The 26,874-nt window shown below is 55.4% G+C and overlaps 1 protein-coding gene across 1 annotated transcript in view; it reads left to right on the top strand.

Annotated features, from left to right (window-relative positions):
• Positions 1 to 25,237, top strand: part of tnrc6c2 (trinucleotide repeat containing adaptor 6C2) — a 39,007-nt gene extending 13,770 nt beyond the window's left edge. Inside the window, 22 exon segments of the mRNA XM_084441420.1 lie at positions 1,251 to 1,610; positions 9,721 to 11,574; positions 11,605 to 12,552; positions 14,312 to 14,521; positions 14,972 to 15,135; positions 15,379 to 15,456; positions 15,579 to 15,636; positions 15,766 to 15,911; positions 16,373 to 16,507; positions 17,357 to 17,512; positions 17,644 to 17,763; positions 18,642 to 18,725; positions 19,605 to 19,839; positions 20,045 to 20,197; positions 20,889 to 21,083; positions 21,313 to 21,462; positions 21,736 to 21,811; positions 21,813 to 21,838; positions 22,617 to 22,856; positions 23,523 to 23,596; positions 24,624 to 24,763; positions 24,856 to 25,237. Of these exon segments, the coding sequence (XP_084297546.1) occupies positions 1,251 to 1,610; positions 9,721 to 11,574; positions 11,605 to 12,552; positions 14,312 to 14,521; positions 14,972 to 15,135; positions 15,379 to 15,456; positions 15,579 to 15,636; positions 15,766 to 15,911; positions 16,373 to 16,507; positions 17,357 to 17,512; positions 17,644 to 17,763; positions 18,642 to 18,725; positions 19,605 to 19,839; positions 20,045 to 20,197; positions 20,889 to 21,083; positions 21,313 to 21,462; positions 21,736 to 21,811; positions 21,813 to 21,838; positions 22,617 to 22,856; positions 23,523 to 23,596; positions 24,624 to 24,763; positions 24,856 to 25,219 (5,966 nt within the window). The 3' untranslated portion in view covers positions 25,220 to 25,237.
• The last annotated feature ends 1,637 nt before the right edge of the window (positions 25,238 to 26,874 follow it).

The following is a 26,874-nucleotide window of genomic DNA, read 5'->3' as shown; positions in this document are numbered from 1 at the left end:
GCACCATGTGTGAATCACTTCCTGTTCCCTTTCCCCTTCACTTTCTCTCTCTCTCTCCACTTTCTCTCTCCCTCCCTCTCTCTCTCTCTCTCTCTCTCTCTCCCTCCCTTGAGAGGGTGGGTCTGCGGTTAAAACAACAGCACAAGGCATGCATACTCGTGTTTACATTAACCCATGTTGCAACTCGCAGCAACACTGAGGTCACGGTCTCTTGGGAGCCGAGCGCGTCAGCTCATAAGTAGACTCAGAGGATACACATGTAAACTAGCACAAAGGATGACATGCTAGATGTCAGGGGCATTTTACCATTCCTTTTCCCTCCCTCCCTCCCTCTCTCCCCTCTCCCTCTCTTTCTCTCTCCCTCTCTCTCCCTCGTTGTCTTACACTCAGTCTCAGCACGCGCGACACACACACACACACCTGTGCCTCCAAAGGTGTGTAAGTGTGTTTGTTTGTGTGTGTGTGTGCAGCCTCTAGCCCTCAGGCAGCCTGCCTGGTCCGGCCTGTGCTCTGCCCTGCTCCCCCATAGGGGCTAAGCTAGCTAACGCTAAGCTAGCTAACGCTAAGCTCCTTTGCTGCTAGCAGCCTGCTAATACCACACCGGCTAACGATACTCCATTAGAGGAGAGGCATCTCTCTCTCTCTCTCTCTCTCTCTCTCTCATCTCTCTTTATCTCTCTCTGGAAAACAAGAATGCTAGGGTCGGGTAGAGATGAGGCGAGCAGCAGGTGTGTGTGTGTGTGTGCGCGCGCGTGTGTGTGTTGCTCAGACAGTGGATGCAGGCTGCCCTTTCATGTGCAGTTGGTCTGGCCTTCACAGCATATATCTGGCCATGGGGCGTCCAAGAAGGCTGTTGCAGCGGGAGGAGAAAATGGAAAAAGAAAAAAGCCTCAAGGTTTCTTTTGATCTCCGGGCTCTTAAAGGTGCTCTAGATACCATTTTTATAGACGAATCATTAAAAAGATATATAAAAAAAAACTCAAGGCTTGTGTCCAATAGTATTACGACTCCTGATCGCTCCCGACGCGGGGGGCGGGAGGGGGGGGGGGCAATACTTGCCTTTCTAAAAACTGTTGATATTTTGTTGTTTGTTCCTTGTCAATAAAAGATTCGTCTACACAAAAAAATGTATTTAACTATATCACCTTACGCCACATACATATTTATTCCGTCTTATTCTACCAGCCCGTGCCTCCGCCTCACTCCCAGTCCCATGTTAACCCCTCTCCTCCCGTTGTGTCTCCCTCCAGTGCCAGAGTCTGCTAAGCCCGGCCCCCTCCTCCTCCACCACCACCTCCCCAGCGTGACCCCCTCGCACCCCCCCCCCTCCTCCGCCGCCCCCGCCAGCGGCGGCAATGGCAAGCGCGCCCCCTCCGGTGCCCAGCAGACGCCAGCCCAGCAGCAGAGCCAGCCGCCCTCGTCCTCAGGCCCCCGCTACCCGCCCAGAGAGGTGCCCCCGCGCTTCCGCCAGCAGGAGCACAAGCAGCTACTGAAGAGGGGGCAGCCGCTCCCCCCCGGAGCCCTGAGCGCCCTCTCCTCCTCCTCCTGCTCTCAGGAGGCCACGTCCTCTTCCACCACCGCCGCCACCTCTTCGGGCAAACGCCACTCAGGTGAGTCGCTGGCCGCCGGGCATTGTGGGTCCGGGGATTCCTCCCGAGACTCGCCGTGACTCTGATGGTCAACGGTGGAACGGTCCCGTAGTCCCGTCTCTCGACTAGTAGAGCCCAGAAGAGAGACGTGATGCAGGCTCTGTTCTCTCTCTGGTGGAGACTCTGGGTCTTACTCTACACTAGGGAAATAAGGAGGACATGTACACACACACACACACGCACACACACACATCTCCATCGCCCGCGGCCCCCCTTTAACGATCTCACCAATGGCGAGGAGGGCCACAGAGAAACGGTTCCTACTGATTCTGCCAGAGGGCTTGCGTTTAACATATATGTGTGTGTGTGTGTGTGTGTGTCTGCATGCGTAACCATGTGTGAGTATATGCGTGTCTGTTTGGACTAAAGATGGTCCTTGAGTAAATGGCTCTCAGCGTTTTGTATTTCCTCCCGTCTCTCTGTCAAGGACTAGAAAGCGCTATTCCAGCCGTAGAAGGTTTTCTACTGCGATGACGGTCTTACTTCCTCTACCCCCCCCAGCAGTGCTCTGACTACCTTTCTTCTACACGTTCACACGAGACTATGCAAATATAGATCCCCGCTTAAAACACACACAGACACACAAAAGACATCTGTAAAGGCGTATATCCACAGTGCAATCTTACTCTGTGATCTGAGGGGGAGTTTGCTGTAGAGTCTGTTTGCATCTCTCTCTCTCTCTCTCACTCCCTCTCTCTTTCTCTCCGTTCTCCCCTGCCTCCATCCCTCTCTTTTTTCACGCTGACATGCTGAGGCCCCCGGGCTGTAGACGCTCACTAAAGCCGGACTCTACCGAACTCTGCCGCGCCGTACCCTCCAGTCGAACCGAGCGGACGATTATCTTTGTATAACGGCCACTCTAGGGGGAGGACGGACGCAGGACGGAGGCCTAATAGCTGTCGAGTGTCCCCGGGGGGGGGGGGGCACCTCTGGACAACATCGCCCCTGGCAAGAGAGCCTCGGGCTGGGTAGAGAGCTTCCCCCTCCCTCCCACACTCCCTCTGGCTTGACAAAATGCTACCCGGCTCCCCAGTGGATACTTGCCTTCCACCTGTGCTGGTGATGATGAAGTGCGTCCTCTTTTAGGGGGTCACGGCGGGGGGCCGTCCGGGGTCACGGGGGTCTTCGCCGCCAGCGAGATCATTAGGGGCCGGCGGCGGCGGCGGGGTCAGCGGAAGCCACCGGCCTGACCCAGTTGTGTCTCCCCTCCTCAGATCTGTGTCTGCCCTGCAGCCCAGCTGGCCTGGCAACATGGCCGCCCAACCCCCACACCCCGAGTCACAACCACCCCCTACTTATATCTGCACACACACACACACCGTCTGCAACCCCCATCCTTAAGAGGGGCCCCATCCCCCCTCATCTCCATATCCCCAGCTGATCTGGGACATCCGAGGGGTGTGGGGGGGGGGGGGCGTTCCTTCAGCCAGCCAGCCTCTGTAGTAGCAGGTGCTGGAGTGGGGGGGGGGTCTGAGCCGCCAGACCAGACCAGACCCAGGCGGCAGACTGCCTCTGTCTGTGGGAAACTGCAGCCTAACAGCTGCCCCTGTGGAGTCTCTGTGGAGCACGTAGCCAGGAGGCAAGCTGCTGGCTGTTATTAGCACGCTAGCCCTGTCATATCAGCACGCTAGCCCTGTCATATCAGCACGCTAGCCCTGTCATATCAGCACGCTAGCCCTGTCATATCAGCACACTAGCCCTGTCATATCAGCACGCTAGACCTGTCATATTAGCCCGCTAGTCCTCTTATATTAGCATGCTAGCTCTGTCATATCAGCACGCTAGCCCTCCCTCTTATATTAGCATGCTAGCTCTGTCATATCAGCACGCTAGCCCTCTTATATTAGCATGCTAGCTCTGTCATATCAGCACGCTAGCCCTCTTATATTAGCTCGCTAGCCCTGTCAGCACGCTAGCCCTCTTATATTAGCTCGCTAGCCCTGTCATATCAGCACGCGAGCCCTCTTATATTAGCTCGCTAGCCCTGTCATATCAGCACGCTAGCCCGCTTATATTTGTATTTTCAGCCCTTTTTTATTTGGCTACTGGCTTACCTCAAAGCCTACGTGACGAGGCTACATTTCTGTTGTTCCTGTTGTTCTGGGAATGGCAGTGGAGGGAAGGCCAACATTGCGCCTTCTTAACCTCTAGCTTGTTCTGTTTAAAGATGAAAGCGGGGAACAGAATGTGACTTAAAGATGTTCTGGATCAACCCCGCCTCCGGACCCGGCTGCGATTCCACACCGATGACATCAGGGGGGTATTTTTGGAGCTGCCTCTCAGACTGGGGCAGTGATGACCTCATCGGGATAGAGGGGTATATTTGGAGTGTGTTAAAGGTTGACCCGTGAGTGTCTCTCCTCTCGCAGGGTGAGGCAGAGAATGCCCGCTTTGACACACACACACACAGACACACACACACACACACACACACAGAGCCCCCTTGTGGCTTCATTAGCTCAGGCGGTGCCAGGGAAACCAGAGGAGCCATGTTGGTCACTCTCCTCTTCCATTCTCTCACCAGGGGAGCACAGACATGAAGGATGAGGTTTTAAACCCCTCCTGTGGCCACTGTCGCTCCCTCACTTTCTCTCCCTCCCTCCCTCTCTCTCTCTCTTCCCACCCTCTCTCTCTCTCTCTCTCTCTCTCTCTCTCTCCCTACCCTCTCTCCCTACCCTCTCTCTCTCTCTCTCCACCCTCTCTCTCTCTCTCTCTCTCTTACTCTCCCTGCATCCGGAGAACAAGCAGGCCTGTGATCCAAATAGGGGCCGGACCGCTCCTGAAAGGGGTCTGTTTCGAAGACAAAAGAGGAAGTGAGTGGCACAGCTTGGCCAACGTGGCGTTTCATCATCAGGGGGTTGTTGTTGTCGTCATCGTCGTCGTTGTTGTTATTGTCGGGCCCCGAAAAAGTGCGCCGCGCCGCCCGAAACGGGGCGCGTCCAGCCTCCCCCCAAGGCCGAACGCCGCCAACGCCCCCGTGTCGCCGACTGATGCGCTGCCATTTTGGGAACGCCGTCCCTCCAGACGTGCCATCCTTTCTGTTCCCTTTCTTCTCCCTCTGCCAGTGCCAGACCCCCCCCCCCCTCTCCCCCCCCCACACCCCCCAGCTCTCTCTCTTTTCCCTCGCGCCGCCTTTCATTTGAGCGAGCGAGCGGGTCTGTTGGCTACCTGCCCGCGCTCGTGATGGCAGCCGCAGCAGCCTCATTATCGGCCTCTCATCCCCTGCTCTCATCCCCTGCTCTCATCCCCTGCTCGCTTTCTTCTCTCTGCCCGGCGTCAGCCGAGCCTCCCCCCGGTGTTGTACCCCCCCCTCTCCCTCCCCCTCTCCCTCCCCCGCTCCCTCCCTCCCTCCCTCGGGAGGCCTCGTTTTATTGGGCTTTAAAGCCAGTATGCGGGGAATTTCGGCGATATTTCGTTACGTCGTAAAACATACGTCGTAATCGGGTTTTTTCTCTCGGCGGCGCGGATAAACGCCGTCTTCTTAAGACGCCGTCACAGGAATCCTTTTGTTTTGTTATTTTCGCCCCCCCCCCTATTCATGCGGAGGGGCACAAACCGACGACCGCCCTACTAATTGCCGCCGCCAGAAGGGAAGCGGCTTATAACCCCTGTTTCCTTTTTTCCCCGATTGCTGTACTCTCTTTCCCTCTCTCTCTTTCCCTCTCCCTCTCTCTCTTTCTCTCTCTCCCTCTCTCTCTTTCTCTCTCTCTCTCTCTCCGAGCAAGACCGGGTCGTCTACCGTACAACGCGCACGCGGGCGAACTCTGTATTAGACAAAATGCGCGTGCACACACGCAAATCAGACACAGACACTCGCCCGGTAGACATGCACACACACACACACACACACACAGGGCTGCCAGCAGTGTGTTGGCGGCGTGTCAAGGTCTGGCTGGGAGGCTTTTGCAGCAGACATGTTGAGCGGAGGGAGGGAGGGGGGGGCGCCACACACAGCAGCGCCACCTAGCTTCCCCTCGCTGTCACTCCGCCGCGCCTCTCCAGGTACTCAAACCCGCTCTCTACCTACACCCTCCCCTCGCTCTCTCTCTCTCTCTCTCTCTCTCTCTCTCTCTCTCTCTCTCTCTCCCTCTCTCTCTCTTCAGGTACTCGGACTCCCTATTCACTCCCGCCTACCCCCTACCCCCCCCCCCCCCCTCCTCTCTCTCTCTCCGTCTCTCTCTCTCTCTCTCCATATCCCTCTCTCTACCATGGTGTTTTATTTTTGTGTGTTTAGTTTTGCGTCCGGCGCGCGTGACGGCGGTGATGAAGTGCAGAGAGGCGGGGGGGGGGGGCTGCGTGCTTTCTCTAGCGCCGTTCATTTATCACGCAAACCTATTTTTGTGCCCTTCGGAACAAGCGTGCGAGCGACACTGCGAGAGAGAGAGGGAGAGAGAGAGAGAGAGAGGAGGCGGCGGCAGAACAAACAAGAGAAGAGAAAGCAAAAACGACAGCAAGAGGTTGTTGTTTTTTTCCGGCAGGCTGCAGCCTCTGAGCTCTTGGCTGAGATTCAGGTCTGATAAAATGGCGTCCCCGACTGCACAGTAGACTAGCAGAGAGAGAGAGAGAGGGAGGGAAGAGAGGGAGGGAGGAATAGGAGGAGGAAAAGACGCATGCGCAGCCGTCATCGAACTCCTCGCGTGAAAACAAAATAGCCAGCAGGTACGCGGATAAAGGGTTGGAGGGAGAAAAAGAAACAGCGCGCGAATGTTTGTTAGTTTTTAGGAGCCCCTCTGAGTTGACCGAATCGCAAGCAGGCGTGCACCAAAACAATGGATCTGAATCCGTGCCAAACGAGCCGTGGCTTAAGAGAGGCTGCCAAAGATAAACACACACACACACACACAGCGAGGGCTCTGTTGGAACTCAACTCTGAAATATGAACATCCAAAAAAACTCCATGCTGAGTCGTAGGCAAATGCAATTTGATACTCGGAACGCTATTCCATAAAACTACAAAGACACGCGTCACGTGACACGAGAGGCCTGCCGTTTAAAGCCCCCGCGGTCTGAAGCGCATTACGTGTGTGTGTGTGTGTGTGTGTGTATATAATGTGTGTGTGTGTGTGTGGGTATATATAATCACTGTGAAGCCGCCGTGTCCTTGTGGCTCGGCTGGAATGCGCTCCGGCGGTAATGTGACCACGGGACAGAAAGAGAGCGATCCCTCCCGTCTAAATGCCCCCTCTGTTCCAGCGCCGACCGGACCTTCGCTGCGTCTCGCGGAATGCGCTGTGAACTCGGACTTGACCCTAGATGCCCCCCCCCCCCACACACACACACACACACCCTGGGGTGTTATCCCACACACACACACACACCCTGGGGTGTTATGAGGAGGCATGTCTGCCGGACTGGTTACATAGTAGCGGTTAGCGGTTACGTCGTCTCTGGGCGCTGGGAAGGGGTTTGTAGACGCTGGGAAAGCCGTGGTGGTACTGGTTTGGGGAGATTATCGTATTACCGTATACCTTGGCGGTCACTCTTCAGTCACTCTGAAAAATTGCTATGAAGTGCTGTATACTGATTGTGTGTGTGTGGTTGTGTGTAGAACTGCAGAGTAGCCTGTGCTTGCGTGTGTGTATTCGCACACGCACACACACACACACCGACGACCCTTTGCGATAACGCCGTCTGGGGAGAGGAGATAAGTGTGTGTGGACGGGGAAATTGCATTTGGATGGAGCAGGCGGTGGATTGCGCAGTATCTTAAAGCTGCGCAGCTGTCAGAGTGTGAGGGCTTCTAATGGACTGGCGCTCCCCTCCGTTTGAGGTGATTGTTCGGACCAAGGCCTTTATCTGTGGTGGATGGATACAAACTCCAATTATGTAAAATTCCCCAGCAATCTTTGAGGAAATTGAATAACTTAATCGGGACGGTAACAGTCGATAAGAAGTACAGCCAAGTACAGTAGTTTAGGTCCGGTACTTTGACTAGCACATTCACTGAAGTTAAACGAAGCGCAGTTAAGTCGAGGGATAGTTTTTCCGAAACATTACTAGTATATGAAATTGAAAGTGGGTTTTATCTTCGATAGCACAGCGATTCCATTCTTTTTTTAATATGTTCTCTCGTAGACTGCGTGTGATACGACGGCCACAGATGAACCCATGGATTATAAGGCTCATGCATTACATGGATAAGTATCTTTCATTAAAACTAATAGGCCTACGTCTGCGTTACAAGCCTCTGTACTTTTCATTAGAACGGATCGCTTGGTCTTTGCGATGCCGCCTATGAGATGTTAGGATTGCATTAATAATGTATCAACATTAAAAACGGATATTTCTAATGCGCGGTATGCTATCAGCCCAGAGGCCTGGCTCTATGAGACCAGCCCCCATGCTAACCACACACAGGCCTGGTTCAACTTAGCATACCGGATCAATACACCCCTCTCCTCTCTCCACACTAGTGTTAATAAAGCCATTGATTACCTGCCCCTCCTTGATAGATTACACCCGTGCGGCTGGAATCGGCCTATTATTGGTTTTGGTCCTGATGTGTTTCTTGTGCGTTCCCTCTTAGTGGGATTATTTGCGTTGGTGATTGTGTGCTTGTGTCTGGGTCTCTTCCTCAGCTCCAACTCGCATGGAGGCACTAAGAGCAGATGTAGAGAGAGGACGTTTGTATTATCAGTCATGGCCCCTTGTGTTTGTTTGTGGGTGTGTGTGTGTGTTTGTGTGTAAGTAAGTAAAACTTTATTTATAGAGCGCTCTTCTCAGCACGAGTGCACAGAGTGCTTTACAGTGGAGAATTAAAATTCTGTGTGTGTGTGTGTGAGTTGCCCGTTTGTGTGTGTACATGTGTGACAGTAAAAAGCAGTCAAAGAATACACTTCTCCCTTGTCCCCAGCATGTGTGGCTATGTGTGTCTGTGGGTGTGTGTGTGTGTGGGGGGGGGGGGGTGTGCACGTGTGACTACGGTGCAGTAGAGGCAGTGACTGCGGGTCCTGGGTTGGTCTGCTGGAGCAGGGGTGGGTGTGTGCGTGTGTGTGTGTGTGTGTGTGTGTGTGTGTGTGTGTGTTGGGGGGGGGGAGGGGGGGGGGTTAGTGATGGATGGGGAGCCGTCCTGGTCTCATTCCAATAAATGAGCAGCGTTCCACTTGGGCTTCCCTTCACAGCCATGACCAGGGAGCCAGGATAGAGACTGATGGGGCCTCTCAGAGTAGGGGGGGAGAGAAAGGGGGGGGGAGGAGAGAGAGAGAGAGGGGGGGGGGGGGAGGAGGAGAGAGAGACTGGGGGAGGAGAGAGGGGGGTGGGGAGAGAAGGAGGAGAGAGAGAGGGGGGAGGAGAGAGAGGGGGAGGGAGAGAAGGAGGAGAGAGAGAGGGGGGAGGAGAGAGAAGGAGGAGAGAGAGAGGAGAGGGGGGGAGGGAAGGAGGAGAGAGAGGGGGGGAGGAGGAGAGAGGGGGGGGAGTGGAAGAAGAGATGGGAGGTACAGTGGAGGGAGACAGTAGAAGTGGGGGCAGGGGGATAAGTGTGGGGGGGGGGGGGGGGGGGTTGGTTGGAGCCGGATGAGAGTGAGCAAGGGATGGAAGAGAGAGCAGGGTGAGGAGAGCTGGAATAGAGGGAGAGGAGGAGGAGGAGAGCAGCCACCCCCACCCCCCCTTTCCCGCACACACACACACACGCGCACACACACACACACACACACCTCTTCCGTGCGAGCGCACCAGAGCAGGGGGATGTATGGATGTGGCCGATCTGATGTGACTTTCGGCACGCTCGACTGTGCATCCTGATTACGACCGGGGGTGGGGGGCGGGGGGGGAGGCGGAGTCACGTGGCCGGCGCTTACGGCCAGCCAGTCAGGACACTCGTAACGTAACCAAGCGTGGAGATAGAATTGCTTCCCGCAGCCCCGAGAGTGTATTACATGGTGTTCCTGGGTCTAATGGCTAACGTCCTCTCCCTCTCTCTCTCTCTCTCTCTCTCCCTCTCTCTCTCTCCCCCTCTCTCCCTCTCTCTCTCTCCCCCTCTCTCCCGCTCCCTCTTTCTTTCTGGCCGTCGCTTTCTCCCTCCTCTCTTTCTCTTTTCTCTATCACTCTCTTCTCTCTCTCTGTCTCTCTCCAGACCAGTCCCTCCAGAGTGGCCCTGTGGCCCAGTATGAGAATCCCCACTGGGAAGCCCTGCCACCACCACCACCCCCCTCCAGCAGCAGCAGCAGCCCCAGCCAAGCCCCCGGCAGCTGGGAGCCAGTGATCATCGACGGCAGCGACACCGACGCCTGGCCCTCCATCAGCCGCAGTAGCGCAGACCAACCAGCAGGATGCCCCTCCTCCGTCAGCAGTGACTGTGCCCCGAACGCCAACGTCGCCACCAACGCCACCAACACCTCCATCAGCATCAGCAGCAGCAGCAATATGAGCATGGCGGCCAGCCAGCAGGCTCACTACCCCTCCTCTCTCAAGGCTAATGCTAACGCTAGCATGATGGCGGCCGGAGTCGCCGCCGCCACGGGCGGCAGGGGCTGGGGCGCCGGCCCCGCCGACGGGAAGCCCGACGGCCTGGGGATGGGCAGCGGTCGCGGCGCCGGGGGCGCACCCGGCTGGAGTTCCCAGCCCGGCTTCAACCTGAACCTCAACCCCAACGCCAACCCCTCGGCCTGGCCCGCGCTGGGCCACGAGGGCGGGGGGGGCGGGCCGGGGAACGGCGCCGCCCTGTCGTCCGGCAACCCGCCGCCGCCGCCCGGGATGGGCAACGGAGGGATGGACGGGGGCGGGAGCCCCTGGGGCGGGGGCATGATGAGCCCAGACGACGCCGCCTCCTCCCCCGCCTCCGGCGCCACTTTCAGCATGGAGCAGGCCGGCGGCGACGGGCACGGCCGCCACGCCAAGCAGCAGCCCAACCCCGAGCCCATGAGCCCCGTCTACGGCCTGCCCGGCTGGGGGGGCCAGTCCCCCACCGAGTCCTCCCAGCTCAACGGGGACGCGGGCGGCTCCGTCTGGGGCAACGGCGACGCCAAGGCCTCCACCAACAACAACAACAACGACCCCTCCTCCTGCTCCTCCTCCAAGGACTCGGGTTGGGACTCCGCCCCCTCGGCATGGGGCCGCGGCGGAGACGGAGGGGGAGGAGGATGGGGAGACTGGGGGAAAACAGCGGCGAGCGGCAGTGGCGGCGAATCCAAAGGCTGGGACTCGCCGTCGGGCGGCCCCGCCCCGGACCAGTCCCTGGGCAACTGGGGCCAGCCGCAGGGGGGGGCGGCGGCGACTACGGCGACGCCCGCCAGCGAGGAGGGCAGCGGGGGCAGCAGTGAGGGACGCGGCCGCCGGAGGGAGAGGTCCTCCAGCATGGACGTCCAGCCCCCGCCTCCCCCCCTGCCCCGCCAGGACCTGGACCCCCGGGTGCTCTGCAACACAGGCTGGGGCCAGACGCCCGTGCGCCAGCACACCGCCTGGGAGATGGAGGAGGCTGCCGCCGCCGCCGCCGCATCCACTGCCGCCTTCGAGCGCAAGAGCTCCGGCGGCAACATGGCTGACAGCTGGGGCGGCCCGTCCCCCGCCTCGCCGCCGACCAACGGGGGTCCGAATAACGTGGGCGTACCGGGGCATCGCCCGGGCTCCGGGGGTAAAGCCGAGGGTCCCGGCGGGTCCCCGGGAGGAGGGTCGTCGTCGTCGGGCTGGGGCGGGGGTCCGCCCCCTCCTCCTCAGCAGGCCCAGGCCGGCCCCGGATGGGGCGAACCGCCGCCGCCCAAGGCCCCCAACGGCGGCACCACCACCACCGGCTGGGGGGAGCCCGGCAACGGCAACCCCAAGAACGGGCCCCAGTCCTGGGGCTCCTCCTCCTCCCCGGAGGAGAGGTCCCCCGGCTGGGAGGACGGGCCGGGGAAGCCCCAGCAGGGCCAGACGTGGGGAGACGGCGCCAAGCCCCCCCACGCCTGGGGCAACGGCAGCGCCGGATCCAACAGCTCCAGCGGAGGAGGAGGTGGCGGAGGAGGAGGAGGAGGTGGCGGTGGGGAGTGGGGGGAGCCGGCCGAGCCCGCCGCCAAAAAGAACGGCTCCTCCGGCAGCATGTGGGAGGGCGAGACCGGAGGAGGAGGAGGAGGAGGAGGAGGAGGGTGGAAGGAGAGCCCCAGAGGAGGCTGGGCTAAGCCGGCGCCCGCTGTAGGAGGAGGAGGAGGAGGGGGCTGGGGGGAGACCCAGCGACCCAACGGCGGGCCCGCCCCCGGGTGGGCGGCGGCCAAGCCCCAGGAAGCCTCCAACGGCGGGCCCGCCCCCGGGTGGGCGGCGGCCAAGCCCCAGGAAGCCTCCAACGGCGGCGGAGGCATGGGTTCCTGGGGAGGCCCCGGGTCCGTGAAGCAGAGCTCAAACTGGGGCGGCGGCGCAGGGGGCAAACCGGACGCCGGGATGGAGCCCACGGGCTGGGAGGAGCCCTCGCCCCCGTCCATCCGCCGCAAGATGGAGATCGACGACGGCACGTCCACCTGGGGCGACCCCAACGCCTACAACAAGGCCGTCAACATGTGGGACAAGAACAACCCCGGCGGCCACCAGGGCGGCGGCGGCGGTGGCGGCGGCAGCAGCAGCGGCAACTCGGCGCCGCCCGCCACCAAGAACAACGGCATGGTCGCCAACAACAACAACAACCACCACCACCACCAACAACAACACTCCGTCACCACCGGCAACGGCAACCACCACCAACACCACCACCACCTGCAGCAGCAGCACCACCCGCACCACGGACAGCCCCCGACGCACCACGGACAGCCCCCGACGCACCACGGACAGCCCCCGACGCACCACGGACAGCCCCCGACGCACCACGGACAGCCCCCGACGCACCACGGACAGCCCCCGACGCACCACGGCAGCGGCAACAACAACAACAACGGCTCGCCCTGCACGGCGGCCCCGCACCAGGGCGGGGGGCCGCAGGGCCGACCCCCCCTCGCCAACCCAGGTAAGACCTGACACGATTTCCCCCACACTGTGTGCTTGAGTGCTAGACTGTCTTTGTGTACTGTCCTCCCTTTTTGTGCAATCTTTCCTCTCCCTTTCTTTCTGCCCTTGGGCTGCGCTCCTGGCCAGTGTAACAACTGGATGGGGAGCGCATTACAAATGCAGTACCTATACCTATACCTATAGACGGTACAGTCTTTAAAGTTTTAACGGGCGAACGCGCGTGTTTCGGGCCTTAATGATGGTGGCTTGAGGCCGAAACGCGTCCGTTAGCCCATTAAAACTTTAAAGACCGTACCGTCTATCTCGTGAGTGCTGGTTCTCTTCTTTATTCACTGTATCACCCTACCGGGCGCACGTGACTGTTCATTGAAACCAGGAGTTGTGCGCACTCTCACGCTCCACTGAACTTAGCTCATTTAGCCCACCTTCCCCCGAGTCAGATAAGAAGATACATACCCTTCTGCGCGTGCAGTAGCAAGCATTGAGACCCATTAGAGCCGTTAGCCCAGGCTAATGTTTCAAATCCACTCCCAGTGATTGCGCTAAGCTAGGCTAACGGCTCTGACGGGTCTCAGTGCTTCCTACCTCCAAACAGAGGAGAGAAGGGTATGCGTCTTATTATCCGACTCTGGGGAAGATGAAAAATACGACAATTTCCCCAAAAGTTTGCGCGTTCCTTTAATACTGGTACTGGCTTCTGCTGGGTCCCATGCCATCATACCATCGAATATATCAGATCATTATTCTGACTTTGCTGAATGGTTAAAATATATCATGAATATACTTTGCATACATCATCGCCAACGTAGTGTCTGTCCCACAGTTGACTGAAATTACCATAAAACCTATCTTTTCTTTAAAGTTTCTCATGTTTAAGTAAATATCCTCCTAAAACTATTAGTAGTTGAAAGCATATCCTCAAGGCATTCAATTCAACATCCCTCTCGGTAGACAAAAGCCATACATGCATGCATAGCAGAGCAGGAACGCGCCTCCTCACTCTACGGTGATGAATGGCACCAGCTCCCCCTGCTGCCCCTGCCTGGGTACTACACCCTGACAACCCTAACACACACACACACACAAGCCAGGAGGGAGGAGGCAGGGCTGGGCGCGGGCCAGGAGTTAAACAGCCACGGCCGCGCTGCCATCGTCCCCGCAGGGCAGACCGGGGCTTCTGAAGGCCTGCTGTCGCTGCCTGCCTGCCCCCTGCTGAAAGGGCTGCTATATTAAGCCGCCATGGCACGGAGTCAACGCTCGCCGCCCGCCTCTCTAATTAACACGTGAGGGCGGCTCTCGGCCCGTGACTCACTGGGATGGCCTGAGGGCGGCGGAGCGCGCTGAGCCTGGAAGAGGGCGGAGTCGTGGACACTTCCAATCGGGCTCTGTCCTTCTAGCTCCGGCCATGTTAGATGGCGAGGTTGCTCTTGCATTTTTTTGGGGTGAGGTTACTATATAAATATATGTTTATAATATATGGAAAAATTAAATCGCAAAACAACTAGATATCTAGTGCTAGGCGTTAAGGCAGTAACTTGTGCTCTGGGATATGGCGTCAGTAGGACAAGTTTGTGAGGTCTCGTGCGTATTCTGTAATTTGATTTTTGGGATTATGGCGACATGGGAGGACTAGTTAGCTCTCGTACGCATACAGTAACTTGACCTTTGGGATATGGCGTCAGCGTGAGGACAAGTTCGCTCAGGTACACGTTGTGGAGTAACAGGACGTCCAACCTGTGTCCACCTTCCTCTCCCAGGCTGGGGGGAGCTGCCCAGCGTCCAGCCCAAGTCGGAGCCCGCCTGGGGAGATCCCGCCACCCCGTCCCCCTCCGTGGACAACGGCACCTCGGCGTGGGGCAAGCCCCCCGGGGGCGTGGGGAGCTGGGGGGGCGAGGGGGCCCACGAGCCCCCCCCAGGACCCTACAGCAGGAGCAACGGACCCCCCGCGTCTGCGCCCTGCAAGCCAGGTACCGAAACACACACGCACGCTAAAAACGCTAGTCGAAAGGGCGCCAACGGTGGACACACTCGGGTGTGTTGGCGAGGCCGGATATGGATGCCGTCTGTTAACCCGTCTGTTGTGAGTGGATTCAGAGTGTGTCAGAGGTGTCTATAGTGCTTTTGAAAGCTCCAGTTGACTTTAGTCCTTTTTATTCGTCCTTCGCCCTTCTAAATATTCCCATGAAGGAAAGCATAGGAGTCAGAAAGCACGCGAGTCATAGACGCTCGAATGACAATACTGACACCATGTGGCTGTCTCGTGAACTGCAGTTGAAATGCACAACGTTGTGTAAAGGCTTCCTTGATGATAAGAAGGATGCTGTTCTGAGTGACTGAGTGAGTCGGATTGTTGTTGTTGTTGATTGTTGTTGTTTACCCCTTTCTCACGCTCTTAATTCTCTTTCCACCTCCCCCAGCCCCCAAATCTATGCAAGACGGCTGGGGAGGCGGAGCTGAGGAGATGGGCATGTCGGCCGGCCAATGGGACACTGACGACGGGGACATGTGGAACAGCCCCGCCCCCCAGGAGAGCAACTCCTGCAACTCCTGGAGCAACCAGCCCAAGAAGGGCCCGCCCAAGGTCAGAGGTCACCCACTGGGCGCTGATACCCCTTTGATTTTAGCCCCGAATTTAATCTCAAGTTAATCTAGCTGCGGTTTGAAGTGGTTTGTAAAGCATCAGCAGCGATCCAGAACACATAAACGCAACTCGTCCTGAAGCACTTGACCCATGATTACGATATGATAAGTGAAAGATAATACGATGTGGATCCGCTCAGTTAAACTCTCTCTCTCTCTGCTACTGCTGGACGTGCTCGTTCAGGGGAAGATGGCCAACAAACCAGACGAAGCCTGGATCATGAACCGTCTCATCAAACAACTCACTGACATGGGCTTCCCGGTACGCGCGCGCACGCACACACACACACACACACATTTATTATGAATCCTCTGCTTGTCATGGCGCGGTGTGTTTGACCACCACGTCACTGAGAGCTCCATGTCGTCCATCTTGTTTTGCAGAGGGACCCAGCGGAGGAAGCCCTAAAGAGTAACAACATGAATCTGGACCAGGCCATGAGTAAGTCGCCCTGCGTATTGGGTGTGTGCGTGCGTGCGTGTGGGAGTGCGTGCGTGTGTGTGTGTGTGTGTGTGCGTGTGTCTGCGCGCGCGCACGTTCTCGTATGAACCCCCTCCCCTCTCTCCCTAGGCGCTCTGTTGGAGAAGAAGACGGAGCTGGACAAGCGCGGCATGGGCGTGTCCGACTACAACAACGGCATGAACAAGCCCTTACTGTGCCGGGCGCTGGCCCACTCCAAAGACGCCTCCTCCGACCGCAGCCCCTTCCTGGACAAGGTACGCCCGCGGCCCCCCCCTAACCCAGCTACGCAATAATATGGGCCAAAAATGTGATGGTCCAAGCGTATACCGTCTAATAGTTTTATACCGTGTTTAGTAATGGATTACAGCGTATTTTATTAATGAATGATTGTTTATTCCCTCTCTCTCTTCCTCGATTCTCTCCCTCCCTTCCTTCCTTCCTTCCTGCTCTCTCATCTCTCTCCCCCTTCCCTCCTCTGTCTCCCTCCCTTCTCTCTCTCTCCCTCCTTTCCTCCTCTCTCCCTCCCTTTTCTCTCTCTCTCCCTCTCTCTCCCCCTTCCCTCCTCTCTCTCCCTCCCTTCTCTCTCTCTACCTTCTCCCCCTTCCCTCCTCTCTCTCTCCCTCCCTTCTCTCTCCCCCTCTCTCTCCCTCCTTTCCTCCTCTCTCCCTCCATCTCTCTCCCTCCATCTCTCTCCTTCCTTCCTCCCCTGGTTCAGGATGGCGGTCTGTCAGATGACGTCTCCACCTCACCGTTTCTGCCTTCTCCCAGTCTGAAGCTCCTCCCCCTGCAGGGCCAGGGCCTGGGCTCGGCCTCCACGGGGCTGGCCATGCAAAACTTGAACAACAGACAGGTACACACACGCACACGCACACACACACACACACACACACACACACACACACACAAATAACATGCACAAACTACCTTGCCCCCAAAATAAAACAAGAATACAGCACACCACAAGGACATGGTGAATGCTATAATTTTAGTTCTCCTCACCGCCCCCCCCCCCCCCCCCCCCCTCTCCCTCGCTCTCTCTCCCCCTCTCTCTCCGTCTCTCTATCTCTCTCCGTCTCTCTATCTCTCCGTCTCTCTCTCCCTTTCTCTCTCCGTCTCTCTATCTCTCTCCTTCGCTCTCTCTCTCTCCGTCTCTCTATCTCTCTCCCTCTCCGTCTCCCTCTCTCTCCACTCTCTCAAGTGTGTTTATTGTATGGGGGCGGTATGGTCCTCCAGAGCCCAAACAAAAGCCCTTGACACAGAACTGAATTCTCTCACTCACTCATCTGTCCTTCACTGGCCTGTAGTTCAGACTAGAACGCTTTTCACTGTGCTCGCCGTTCGATCCGACTCCTGTGAGTGCTCAGAATGTGCCAGGCTTTTTGGGGCCCCGTTTGAATGAGCGTGCCACGGAGGCGCCCGCGAGGCGTCCCGCCACAAGACGCCCACGACGCGCTCATTAACACACGTCCGGCCGGTGAGTCTCGCACTGAACGGAGCGCTCTCAGTCGACGCTCTCGGCGTTTAGCGGGAGGTCGACCCCCCCGCCCGCCGTCCCCAGGGAGGAGCAGTCAGAACTCCGCTAGCGACGCCCCAGGATAGCGCCGCGCAGTCAGAACGCAGCGAAACGGACGGAGGTTTGAACGAGCGAGAGTGTGACGCGCTTACCGACGCCCCCGCCGGTGTGTGTGTGTGTGTGTAGATGCAGAGTGGAATGTTTGGCAGTAGCGGAGCAGCACAAGCCCGGGCCATGCAGCAGCAGCAGCAGCAGGCTCCGCCCCCTCAGCCGACAGTGCCGCCTCTCGGCTCCTCCCAGCCTAGTCTACGCGCTCAAGTGCCTCAGTTTCTCACCCCTCAGGTACACACACACATGCGACCAGTTTACCCCCTCCGCGACGCCCTAGTCTTTTGTAATAACCCTCTCGTGTGTGAGTGGCGTTGTGGTGCTCAAACCCCTCCCTCTCTGGTCTCCCTGCCCTCTTTCTCCAGGTTCAAGCACAGCTCTTGCAGTTTGCCGCAAAAAACATTGGTCTGAACCCTGCACTTTTAACCTCACCAATAAACCCTCAACAAATGACCCTGTTGTACCAACTACAGCAACTGCAAATGGTGAGTTAATCTGCCTTCTCTCTCACTCTCTCTCTCTCTCTCTCTCTCTCACTCTCTCACTCTCTCTCTGTATCAGATAATCCAACCACTCGTTCTCGTAAGAGTAGACAGAATTGTTGTCATGATGATTCAAGTGTTCCCCACAAGTCTGTTTGAGTAAGGTGATGGCCGTCATCTCTCTCAATTCAATTCAAAGGGCTTTATTGGCACAGGAAGCATACGTTTACATTGCCAAGGCAAACAACAAACATTTTAAAATGTAAATACAAATAGGTGAACTGAGTGAAAAGTAAGTGTAATATTTACTAATGTATATGAATGGTAGGTTTTCAGTTAGTATGTAAAGCGTGTATATACAGCATGTATAGATCAGGGTGGGTGCAGGGATACTGATTGACAGTCTTTACAGTGGTTGTGTTCCATTGGATGTCCAAACTAAATCTCTCTCTACTCTGTCTCTCTACTCTCTCTCTCACACACACACTCTCTCTGTCTCTCTACTCTCTCTCTCACACACACACTCTCTCTCTGTCTCTCTACTCTATCTTCTCTCTACTGTTTCTCTCTCCTGTCTGTCTCTCTACTTTATCTCTCTCTCTACTGTCTGTCTCTCTACTGTCTCCTGTCTGTCTCTCTCTCTCTCTCCTGTCTGTCTCTCTACTCTGTCTCTACTGTCTGTCTCTCTTTCTACTGTCTCTACTCTCTATCTGCTGTCTCTCTCTACTCTCTCTCTACTGTCTGTCTCTCTCTCTCTCTCTACTGTCTGTCTCTCTCTACTGTCTCTGCTGTCTCTCTCTACTGTCTCTGCTGTCTGTCTCTCTACTCTGTCTCTACTCTTGTCTCTCCTGTCTGTCTCTCTCCTGTCTGTCTCTCTCCAGGCGTACCAGCGTTTACAGATCCAGCAGCAGATGATGCAGGCTCAGCGCAACGTCTCCGGCCCCATCAGACAACAAGAGCAGCAAGTGAGTCCCGTCGACCCCGCGACCCCCAGTCCTCCCGCGCCCGACTTCCTGTCCACCGCCACTCTCTAATGACACATCTCTATGTCGCGGGCGTGAATCGAAATCAAATGTTACCCATAATTAAATCTTTTTAAGTTATATTCGGCACACATAGAGAAATTGTACTTTGAGGAAGTTGGGCTCTTTTGTAGTTAATAGCGTTATTTCATTTTATTTCATTTCAAGCCTTTATTTCCACTCAGGGTCCACTGAGGGAGACCCTCATTTTCGGCGGAGCCGAGTTTTAACTTTAAAAGGGAAGAGAAATGAAAACCCCACCCGCGTAGCTGGGGACGTGCTGAGGGAGAGAGCTGGGCTGAGGGAGAGAGCTGGGCTGAGGGAGAGAGCTGGGCTGAGGGAGAGAGCTGGGCTGAGGGAGAGAGCTGGGCTGAGGGAGAGAGCTGGGCTGAGTGAGAGAGCTGGGCTGAGTGGGAGAGCTGGGCTGAGGGAGAGAGCTGGGCTGAGGGAGAGAGCTGGGCTGAGTGAGAGAGCTGGGCTGAGTGAGAGAGCTGGGCTGAGTGAGAGAGCTGGGCTGAGGGAGAGAGCTGGGCTGAGGGAGAGAGCTGGGCTGTCATTCTCTGGTTTGGCCTCTGGGAGATGCTCACTGAATGTTTCTTCTGTCTGTCACCCTCTACCTTTCTCTCTCTCCCTCCACTTCTCTCTCTCCCTCCCTCCACCTCTCCCTCCACCTCTCTCATTCTCCCTCCACTTCTCTCTCCCTTCCTCCACTTCTCTCTCCCTTCCTCCACTTCTCTCTCTCTCTCTCTCCCTCCCTCCCTCCCTCCCTCCCTCCCTCCCTCCCTCCCTCCCTCCCTCCCTCCCTCCCCCCCATCCCTCCAGGTTGCACGTACAATCAACAACATGCAGCACCAGATCCAGCAGCATCAGCGTCAGCTGTACCAGGCCCTCCTGCTGAAGCAGCAGCCGCTGTCCCACCCGGGCCCCGCCGCCACCAAATCATCCCTGGACCCCCCCTCCTTCCCCGGACACCCCCAGGGACCCCTCCAGAGCCTCTCCGACCCGCACACCAAAGAGACGCAGTCTTCCCCCAACTCCTACAGCCCCTACCCTCTCTGTGAGTGTGGCGGGGCGCACACACACACACACACACACACACCTTCAGAATCGACCCTCTGAGTGCATTTCGTCAAGGCCACACATTTCTCAGGATCTGGCACGAATGCTACATTGAGTCACCGACAGAAAACAACTCGAGAATATGATTGATTTGAATTGGATCGATCGTTTATGGTTTTGTGTGTGTGTGTCCTCCCCTGTAGCTGGACTCAATCCAAACATGAATGTAAACTGCATGGAGGTGGGGGGTCTGTCCATGAAGGAGCCCCCCCAGCCTCAGTCCCGCCTGTCCCAGTGGACACACGCCAACGCCATGGACAACTCCTCCCACATGGAGACCAACCTCAATAAGCATGGTAGGAACAACACACACACACATTCCATTCTACCCATATCTTGTACATATGACAAAAAAATAAACCAACTTGAACGACAACACTTTGGCCAGTGTACAGCGCTTAAATGTGACTGTTGCTCTTTCACTCGAAGTCACACAAACAGTCTCACTGCCTTAGTTTCTGACACCACTACCACAGTGCCACAGACCACAGATACCAGCAGCCCTGAGCCAACCGTCTGCGTCATAGCCCAGTGAGAGCTAACAGGAAAACGGCAGCTAGCTCAATACTGGAACAACCAGGGCCTCTGTTTCCTGTTCATGGTAGACCACAAATACGGCTAACCTGTTTTTGGTGTAGTTGAGTCAAGCGGTGTCTCTAATAAATTATATATATTATTATAATTGACCGTGCGGTGCATGTATACATCTAAGTATGAGCCTGCATTCTACCTTACAAGTGTAGCTAAACATATTTATACTTCTCAGCCCTACAAGTGTAGCTAATCATATTTATACTTCTCAGCCCTACAAGTGTAGCTAAACTCTGTATTTATACGTCTGAGTATGAGCCTGCATTCTATCTTACAAGTATAGGTCAGCTCTGTTGGTAGGCCCGTGCCCTGTATATTACTCAACTCTGTTAGTAGTCATACAGCTGCCCTTTTCGTTGTGACTCATTTCCATTGGCTGTCATACTGTGTTCCCAGGTGCCATTTCTGCTGCCCCCAATCTGGGCCCTCCGGGAGGGAAGCCCCCGCTGGACGACTCCTACAGCCCCTACAATCTGATGTCCAGCTCCGAGTCCCCCACCAGCCCGCTGGTGGCCCCCGACAGCTGGGGCCCGCAGGGCAAGAGCCCCAACGACAAGATCACCAACGGCACCTCCATCACCTGGCCCCCGGGTGAGAGACACGCACACAACCCTGGATTGGTTACACACCGCTGTACAGTAAATCACTAAAACAAGACGTTGTTTAGCAAAAGTTTATTTAGAATATGTGACCCTCCCTATCAATTTTATGACAAAAGTTGAAAATAAAATAAAAACAATGAGCAATAAATAATCCCCACAACTGGACAATATTTTAATAGCACAGTCTGTACTGATGATTCTTCATCGTGTCCCATCAGAGTTCTGTCCAGGGGTACCCTGGAAGGGCCTGCAGAACATCGACCCTGAGAATGACCCCAACATGACCCCGGGCAGCGTCCCTAGCGGGCCCACCATCAACACCAACATCCAGGACGTCAACCGCTACCTGCTGAGGGACCGCAGCGGAAGTGAGTAGGACCAGAGGAAGGGGTTAAAGATTAACGCTCAACAGGGAATAAGGCTGTTATACTGCATCTGTTCTGGCTGTTTTCTTGCACTGCACCATTTAGACCTGCGGGGGTTTATATCTGAGTCAGTCTGAGGAGCGACGCCTCGTCAACTAGTTTTCATTTTGCTTCTTTAACTTTTACTCCATTAAAAGTCAAAGTCCTTTGTTTATGACTCGTCTCTCTCCCCCACTACTCCTCTCCGGCCATAACAATAGACCACCGCCACCATAGGCTCCTCCCCTACTCCGTCCCAGAATGCCTCTCTACCCCCGGCCAGCGACTGGCCAGTCAGTGGCTACGCTAGCTCCCTCCTCCCCAGAGGACGAGAGTGGTGGTACTGACCCACAGACCCCACCCCCTCCTGTCCACATGGACCTGGATCTCTGACCCCTAGTAGCGCCATAGCTAGCTAGAGTAGCGCCTGCCCGTGTGACGAGTCCTCAATTTCCTCCCGTCCCTCTACCCAATGCTGTACCAGCCTTGTGGCCTACAATAGTACCGAGGTACCTCCGTGCTTTTCGAATCAACACCCAGCGTTGCTCTGTCCACATGCGTCACGCTGTGGGTGTTTGTGGCCGTAAACCGATCCAGACGAGCGATAGGCCATGCCTCGATTCTAAGAAAGTGACCCGCAGGCACTTGGGTTTCATTTTTCGTTCCACAAATCTGCAGGGGAAAAGTGGTCTCAGAAGTAGTGTGGTTGAGCCCACAAGGTCTGCTGTAGCAGAGTGGGGCTTTTATTTTGTCTGTCTTTCAAAGCCGCGCATTTACCCAAGCCTGACACGGCCACCTTGATCACGTGAGCTCACATTCTGTTTCTCTCTGCAGTCTGGTAACACATCCCGCTCACACCCCGATTATCAGTTCTCGATTGGGTCGATCATAAACGTTTATCTAACATGGGGCGGGTTTGATGTGATGACTGTGCCCACTTGATACGATGACTTCCCCCATGTTTCGTTACTGTGGTCGGTTGGAGGTCTGTCAAATTCCCAAATAGAGAATTTCCAGACCCCCTATTGCCCATCTTCATATGTCCAGAAACGCATCGGCCGGACTATCATAAACCGTCTGTATAGACCCTGTTCAACCTCTACCTCCTCTCCCATCAGGCAAGCTGTCAGACATGAAGTCCGCCTGGTCCCCGGGGCCCATCTCCCTGCACCCGGCCTCCCTGTCCCACGAGCTGTGGAAGGTCCCCCAGGGGCCCCGCAACGCCGCCGCCCCCTCCAGGCCCCCGCCGGGCCTGACCAACAACAAGCCCCCCCCCTCCTCCTCCGCCTCCTCCTCCTCTACCTGGGGGGGCAACTCTCTGGGCCTGGCCCAGGGCTGGAGCAGCTCCTACGCTTCAGGTGCGTCCGTCCCCCCCTGCTCCTCTACCCCCCCCCACGCACCCATGCAGGGCTGGGAGTGCCTCACCAGGGCGTGCCTGACCGGCCCAGTCGTCGTCATGTAAACCGTCGTCATGTAAATCGCCGTTGTCATTTTAGAACCTGAACAACCAAGAGGTTCAGTTGAGACTCTGTGGCAGTATCGCAAAAGCAATGAAAATCTGACTCAAAGTGTGAACAGAAAAGCTACGGTAATCGGTAGCATCTTGAATTACAGGAAGTGCCGTGGGTTTTGAGGTGAACTGTTTTGAAGATGTCAGAGGGGGAGCGATAGTAAAGGTGCCAAGGTGTGGCCGTTTAATTCAGCACTCCTCTCCTCCTCCGTTCCTGTACGCTGGAGAGCAACGCCCTGTTGTGGTTAGAGGGGAGGATCGTGTCAAACTGACATCTGGCGGCCTACACCAACAGAACTTCAAAGACACGCTGTAGTTGCCCCTATCCTGACGTGAGAGAGGCAGGTTGAACCCATGTAGTCGGAGAGCTGTTGACATGTCAGAGTAGCACACAGAACGTTGTTTTTGTTAGAGGAAGTGTAAGAAACCAACTAGCAACAGTGTGCTGTAGAAAGATTGTTTGAGTGCAGACGGTGTTGACGATGTGCTGACGGATGTTCTCTCTCTTTGCCAGAGGGAACCACATGGAGCACAGACAGCTCCAACAGGACCAGTAGCTGGCTGGTGCTGAGGAACCTTACACCACAGGTGGGTTGTACTCTGACCCCTGACCCCACGCCACATCCCCCCTCAGCCCTGTTATAGTAGCGCCATAGCAAAACAACTCTGTCCTGCCCGTGTGATGAGTCCTCCCTCATTGCGATACGATACAATCCATATTGCGATATATTGCGATACTCATCAACATAATTTACTGAAAATGTTGAAATACAGCTGAAAATACAACTCCATTCCCCGCTCCTTGGAGGTGATTCTGAGGGTGGAGAGAATGTAAGGACATTTAAATCCATTTAAAACATGGATTATGTATCTATGACTGAATTGAATTCTATCTTTCATTTTATACATCTATTCCCGGTCTTGTTCTATATATTATATACAGCGTGCGTCTATCTGCAGTGGAAAAGTAGTTACTGTACATAATGTGTACATTAGTGGGCAGAGAAACCTTACCCCACACAGGGGGGCTCCGCTGGGGAGCAGACCTGGGGCGGGGGGGGGGGGGACAGATTCTGTCACTGAACCTGTAGCTGTAGCCACAGATCAAAACACAAATTCATTCAAATCAAATCAAACTTTATTTGTATAGCACATTTCATACACAGGCAACACAATGCGCTTTACAGAGAGCAATGGAGGACGGGCATAGGTCCCACCCCTACATATTCCAGAGGGAAGCAAAGAGCCAGTTCACCCGGGGGCCGAAAAAGTGAAAGTGAAAATTCTTCCCTGCCATCTCTCAACAAGCTCCTGGAAAATGTTTGTCTACTGGCTAAGAACATTTACAGCACTAAACATGGGCTAACTACTGAGACATAAATAGTTACACAGATGTTACCTACATGGTAGGCCATTTGATGTTAGCTATCCCTGTAGATATAGACATAAATAATATAATTATTTATGTGGTACACTTAAATAAATATTTAAGTGTACCACATAAGGCACAATAAGCACTCATTCCACTACATAACAAAACTTCCATTCAAGCCACTCAACGGTGAACAGGCTGAGGATGGCCTAACAGACTGACCCTCTGACCCTTGTGTTCCAGATTGACGGCTCCACCCTGCGGACGCTGTGCATGCAGCACGGCCCCCTCATCACATTCCACCTCAACCTCACCCAGGGCAGCGCCTTGGTGCGCTACAGCTCCAAGGAGGAGGCCGCCAAGGCCCAGAAGTCCCTGCACATGTAAGACTCGCTCACAGATACCCCGGGGTTAGGAGGGAGGAGGCGTAAGAGTGTTTGAGGTGTAACTGTCTGCGTCTCCTACCTGCCTCCAGGTGCGTGCTGGGAAACACCACCATCCTGGCGGAGTTCGCCGGCGAGGAGGAGGTCAACCGCTTCTTTGCACAAGGCCAGTCGCTCCCGCCCACCACCAGCTGGCAGGCCAACCCGGGCAACAATCAGACGCGGATGGGCGGGGCGTCGCAGTCGCACGCCATCGGCCACTGGAGCAGCGGCGGGAGTGGCGGGCTAGGGGGAGGATCCAAGACGGGCGGTGGCGGCGACCTGCTGTGGGGGGGCGTGCCCCAGTACTCCAGCCTGTGGGGACCCCCCGGCGGAGACGACACCCGCGTGATCGGCAGTCCCACCTCCATCAACACGCTGCTGCCGGGAGACCTGCTGAGCGGAGAGTCCATGTAGGCCGGAGGTCACCGCCGCACCCGCCCAGCGGAGGGCGAGGAGGAAGACGGGGGGGGGGGGGAGGAGGGGGGGGGGAATAGAAAGACCTACAGGTGGAGAACGGAAGAGGAAGACGGAGAAGATTACAAATGAACAGGAGCAGAATCAAGCAAATCACGTGGCGATAATCAGTATCAATGGAACTGTGAACCGTATACCAGAAGGCTGGGTGCCCTCAAACACAAGACTGCAGACCCCGGCACTTCCACATTTACTTTGCCTTTGTTCGGTTTAAGTTTCTTTATCAAAACGGAGGGAGGGTTATTCTGATATTCATGAAATGGAAGAGAGGAAAATGAATGAAATGGAGAGAAAAGACTCTGAAAAGCTAAAAGAGAACCTTTTTATAGTGTTTTTAAGTGTTTTTAAGTGTTTTTAAGTTTTCCATTAATATCGCCGACATTCTGTGTGAAGTGTTTTTTGGGTGTTGTTTTTTTCCTTCAGAAGAAGAAGCAATCGAAGAAGCTGCCATTTTGAAACCTTTCCTAAGCCCCGAAAATCCCAAATTGAAAAACAAGACTACCATTCCCAGCATGCCCGTGGCCAACGATGTGGTTCAAAGACCTTTGACTTGTTGTTTTTCATGTTTGTTTCTCAGCACTAATATTAGCCTTAAGTGGTCTCCGGCCCAGGTCTTTCTCAAGTCGCCCTTTTTTGTTGTTGTTTTTGTTTGTTTTTAAACTGAAGAAATAGTTTAAAACTTGCACAGTCCCATCTCTGAGCCAGCCAATAGAACAGGACACTAGAGTGATACCAAGTGGCTCTGCAGTCTGACACCTGTCTCTATGCTGGCCCTACCAATCATTGGCGGAACATTTTATTTCTGATCCGATTGTTCTCAAAGGGATTTACACTGCTGTTTTTTTAGGTTTTTCTTTTTGTATACCCAGGCGCATTTTTATATCTATCGCAACATAAGCTGAGAGAAGATTTTACGTCGACCTAATTGTGTGTATTCGTATGTATACGTCTCTACAAGTCTCCAGGTCTGGTGGCACCTAATCATGGATTACGTCTGCGAGTCCCAGATACCACTGCTCTGAAGTAGATGGTCGTGACCGTGACCCTACTCATCTACAAGACTACAGGTGCTTGGCAATGCATTGTCGGACGTCAATTCCGTTAGTGACCTTCATCCCAATACGGTCCGCCAGTTTCTGGAAAACAAAATGAATCAAACCATGACAGTTACATAGTGCAATATATGCCACAGACTTCTTCCCTCCACACGCGAGTCAACTGGAGCTTTCCTTTTCATCTCTTTCTCTTGTGATTTTTTCCCCCGTTGATGATCGAAGCAAAGAACATGTTGGAACTACAGAAACCTTTGACCCCTTTCTGAACTCTGATTCCCTCCAGGCCCCCCGACCCCTCTGGGACTGTTGGGCTAAACTCGGCGAAGAGGGAGAGCAGGTGTGAACTGTGTGTTCAGACTCCGTACTGCCGTCTGAAACTACTCGTACCCAGCCGGGGGACCGGAAAGCGCACTTCCTCTCTGCATGCCAGCCACACCCAGCAGAGACTGACACCAGCTGGGGAGCGCGAGGGGCCAGGCTTCTGGCACAAAACCAAATAAGAGGGGTTTCTTCTAATGCAGTAGATCTATGAGTGTTCCT

The sequence above is a fragment of the Borostomias antarcticus genome, assembly GCF_949987555.1.
Source record: "Borostomias antarcticus genome assembly, chromosome: 7".
Lineage (NCBI taxonomy): Eukaryota > Metazoa > Chordata > Actinopteri > Stomiiformes > Stomiidae > Borostomias > Borostomias antarcticus.
The sequence above is the reverse complement of the archived record's forward strand: the minus strand, read 5'-3'. Positions and strand labels throughout refer to the sequence as shown.